Below are 4,372 nucleotides of genomic sequence, written 5' to 3'. Positions count from 1 at the left end.
CGCTAGCGCCAAGCTAATACATATAAGGCAATATAGCGTGGGCGCTAGCGCAGAGGCTAACAGGTTTTCTGTGTAAATAAATTAAATAAATAAATTCTGTGTTAAAATATATTTTCAAAAATTATGAAAACTAAACATCCTACAGTATTTTTACAGTCTTTATTTTACAGTTAAAATATTTGTTTATCAAATAAAGTCTAATGTTACAACAAATCATGGATCGCTTTAAAGTAAAAGGGCTGCACAAGTCATCACAAAAACAAATTGTGGATTTGGACTCCACACACTTCACATTTTGCCAAGTCTCTTGTCAAGGCATTGACTAAAGTCTCACTGAAGCTCTGTTTGTCACGTAGGGTATACGTCATTAACACTGGACAGCGCTGGCCCCTCCTGTTCTCAGGTGAGGGGGAGCGGAGTGGAGCATGGATGTGTGAGGGAGTGAGAATCGTGAGCCGGGCAGTGAACAGACTTGCATTGTTCGTGAGTCTCAAACCACAAGTCCAAGTCAAGTCTCAAGTCTTTAGGGTCCAAGTCAAGTCTAAGTCTCTAATAGTAGAGACTTAAGTGTGACTCAAGTCCAAGTCCGAGTCACAAGTCCCCATCTCTGGTTGAAGATGATGTGTCAGAAACCTACCAGAGGRGGAGAGTAAGGAGTCCTGTGCACCACTTGGTTGAGACGTGCAGTCTGCTCTTTGACGTAGCACTTRTCACAGTAGCCCTCTAGCATCGCCTTCCCAGCTGAGCCACATCCGGACCCACGACACCGTGTGGCATTCTGGAAGCCTGCCTCCAAACCGTACCTGCTCTGGACCGGGGCAGGCGGAGGAGGCGTCAGGTCTGGATCACACGGGGGCAAACACAAGTGATACACTGTAAGCAAAGATTCACAACAACAGTGACATGTTGCACAYGTGGAAAAACAGTGTTTTGACTTACGGTGGTTGGTCTGATAGTATACATAGCAAATAGTGCAGAAACCCAGTTTCTCTGGTGTCCCAAAAAACTGGCAGCCGGATCTTTTACAGGGCCGGGCAGGAGGGGCCTGCCAGGCTGACGTGTGTCCCGGGGTTAGCGTGAGGCATGGCTGCTCAGTGTCTCTAGCCTGGCTCCAAGCAGAAGCCTCAGTCCTGGAGTTGCTCTGCTGCGGCTCRCCCCTCTCTGGAGCCAGCTGCCTCTGCATGCAGGGAGGACACAGGCCGTTGAATATCCTRAACGCCTCCTGTCGGCACATGCTGCATCGCTCCGTCTCTGTCTCGCAACCCCCCCACTGGGTCCAGCCAGGGCCTGAAGCCGGGTGGGGAACGACGGGTACCCCATTGGGGCCGGGGAGCCCTGTAGCAACTGTMCCCGCACCGGGGGGTCCGTGGTTCTGTCTGGAGTTGTAGCAGCGCTCGCAAAGTCCTTCATGCTCCACACTGAGAGTAAAGAGGCAGCCGGGTGTTTTGCACTTCATGGCATGAGTTTCGCTGTAAAGACTGAGGCTGGGAGCGGTGGGCGGGGCCGAGCGGGGACTGGACAGGACCACCCCTCTCCCAGAGGAAGAGCACGGTGGACTACTGCTTCGAGCCCCTCTGGAGCTCACCTCGGCCTCTGATCCTCCCGTCACCCCCAGCCCTCCCTGCACGCCCTTGGTCTGAACCACCCCTTCTGTCCTCACCCCTCCCCCCGTGGTGGCCTGTCGCTTCTCGAAGCATTCGTGGCAATGAGGCTGCGTGTCCACGGAGACGTAGAAGGTGCACCGCGGCGTGGCGCAGCGGATCTCGATGAGGGAGAGCTGAGAGACGGAGAACGGTGGGGGGCGCTGAGGCTGGGCGGCCCAGGCTTGCTCCTTGTCCTCCTGCCAGCGCTGAAACTCRTGGTTGACGAGCTGCAGGTAGTCCTCCATCAGGTTCATGTCTTCAGGAAGGTTCCCCTCATCCAGTCTGAGGGCAGAAACACACACCACGTGCTTAATAACTTCAATAAAACATGTTRGCAATTTTATTTTCTTAAGCAAGTCTTATTAAAGGGAACTTTCAGTCTCACATCGGCAAACCTAGTAAACGTCACAGTTAACCCGATGTCCTTTGAGGCGCCTTCCGTATGACAATATATTTTTTTAATTTATAAAAACTAGACAGTATTTTTAGTCTTTGTTTTACAGTCGAAGTATCAAATATCGTCTAACGTCGTAACAAGTCAGTGTTCTCTTTTAAAAAAGGGTCTTAAAACACTATTTTCTCCCATTTTATCATTTTAAGGAACAGGTTTTAGATTCTACACATACCGTGCAACTTTCATGGTGTCGTGGCCCATGCCTATGACAGGGATCTCTATGATGAGCAGGTAGTCGTTAAGAAGCCGCTCTTTCTGAGGCTGCTCTTTCTCCATTAGGAAGTGCACCTTCAGCTCCTCAAAGCTCACTCGCTTCGGGTTGATCAGTGGAACCGCTCGAATCTCTGGAGGATCAGTTCAGACCGAAACATTAGATAAGGAAGAAAAACAAAAAACTTCCACAAACATATCGTTTCAATCTCTTTCCTACCTGGACCGCTGTCTTTGACGGTGATGAGGGGTGCGAAGTGCTGGGAGTCGTAGCCAAGGACTATTGGGTATTTGTAGCAATCTGCTGGCTTCCATTGTAAAGGTAGATAAATCCCTCCAACGTTCAAAGGAGAGATGGAGGAGCCAGATTTCATACTTCTGACAACCTGATCTGTTAAATAATAATAATAATAATAATAATAATAATAATAATAATAATAATAATAATAATCACTATAGAAGTTATAACTGAAGTGACAACAGCTCTGACCATGAGCAACCTAAATAATATGCTATAAGATATCAGTATTTAAAGTCTAACAAACACACTCTAAGGTGATTAACAGAAAGTACCTGCAATAACGATGATGGGTCTGCGAAGAATGTTGGACAGGATGAAGATGTGAATCTCCTCCAGAGAGTCAAACTGGAGGCCGTTGCTACTAGACACCGGAGATGCCATCTTTACWATTTTATCCCACTCCTCCTCCCAGTTCTGAGACACATACAAACAGTTGGAATGAAGCAAGCTGATTGATAGCAGGATAACCCACAAGGTGAACTCAGGCTTTTGATTTCTAATCAGGTATTTGCCAGGAGCATGGTCTGGTAACCTCTGTAACAGAGGTTTATAGTTACTAAGTACATTTACTTTGTTACAGTACTCAAGTAATTTTTTTGAGGATTTGTAATTTTACCAAGTATTTTTTTTTAAATCATGATGTTTACTTTTGCTTAGTTACTTTTAAAACCTAAAAATTATACTTTTACTTCTTTACTTTAAAGTTTAACACCTAGTTACTTTTTATAAATTAAATCTGTCTGAACTCATCATGAAAGGAGTTGTTTATGCACTCTAAAAAAATAAAGTGTTGAATTTACTCAACTAAATCATATCGACTATTTCCACTAAACCTAGTAGAGCGATTTTGAGGCGATATACATGTTTTATTTTAAAGAAAAACCAATTTAAATCAACTTGGCCAATTTGGTTCTGTAAATTTAAGTTTATTTTTTAGAGAGCGTAAAGTACTTTTACTTCTACTTTCCCAATTTTTTGAGAACAGTTTTATGACTTTTACTTAAGTAGTTTTCTCATCAGTGACATTTATTTTTACCAAAGTCATTTTCTGTTAACGTATTTTTACGTTTACTTAGTTATTTTTTTCAAGTACTTTATAGACCTCTACTCTGTAGCATGATAGCCCCGTGTAGAGGGATTTAGCAAGAGGAGCGTCTTCTCTCAGCTGGAGACGCCTCAGGACGCCCTCAGGGCAGCGTGTTGAACCTTGGGTTTGCTGAAAGTTGTTTTTTTTTTACACTACGTAAATTTGGGAAACTTCGTAAGCAGTGTTCAAGTGACCACAACTATTTTACGAAGCCAAAGAAGGACACATAAAGAATCATTTGTGCCAGCGTGGACAGAGGTGATTAGCAAGCCAGGTGAGTTCTTAACTTTTTTACATATGTAAATTTGGTAACCCTTTCTTTTAAAGTCCCCTAAATACCATGCATTTACCTAGTATTTACATGGTAAGTAATATCATTTTACTACACAATTACTTGGCAATTACAATAATTTACCATGTAATTACTTGGTAAGAACATATTAAAAATACTGTGTAGTTAAACTAATTTTAGTGGGTAATTCTATTACAAATACAGTTCAATAGTATCTCAATTACCCACTATTTGCCAAAAAATTGCCAACTTTATTTTTACAGTCACCTAATTACCATGTTATTATAAACTGTATACTTAGAAAATTACTATGCAAATAAACTAATTTAATGATCTTAATAGTGCATCAACTACCCAGTGTTTACCAATAAACAACAAACTAAAT

The 4,372-nt window shown here is 43.3% G+C and overlaps 1 protein-coding gene across 2 annotated transcripts in view; it reads right to left on the bottom strand.

The window, feature by feature from the left end:
* tnfaip3 (tumor necrosis factor, alpha-induced protein 3) overlaps positions 1-4,372 on the bottom strand; it is a 17,168-nt gene that overhangs the window by 6,206 nt on the left and 6,590 nt on the right. For both annotated transcript variants that reach the window (XM_014031982.1, XM_014032061.1), the window contains 5 exons: positions 2,881-3,022; positions 2,528-2,698; positions 2,270-2,441; positions 940-1,925; positions 638-840 (listed from right to left, as the gene is read on the bottom strand). In XM_014031982.1, coding sequence (XP_013887436.1) covers positions 638-840; positions 940-1,925; positions 2,270-2,441; positions 2,528-2,698; positions 2,881-3,022 — 1,674 coding nt within the window. The remainder of the gene's footprint in view (positions 1-637; positions 841-939; positions 1,926-2,269; positions 2,442-2,527; positions 2,699-2,880; positions 3,023-4,372) is intronic.

Source organism: Austrofundulus limnaeus, unplaced genomic scaffold, assembly GCF_001266775.1.
Source record: "Austrofundulus limnaeus strain Quisiro unplaced genomic scaffold, Austrofundulus_limnaeus-1.0 Scaffold0, whole genome shotgun sequence".
NCBI lineage: Eukaryota > Metazoa > Chordata > Actinopteri > Cyprinodontiformes > Rivulidae > Austrofundulus > Austrofundulus limnaeus.
Note: the sequence above shows the minus strand (reverse complement) of the source record. Positions and strands in the feature narration are given on the sequence as shown.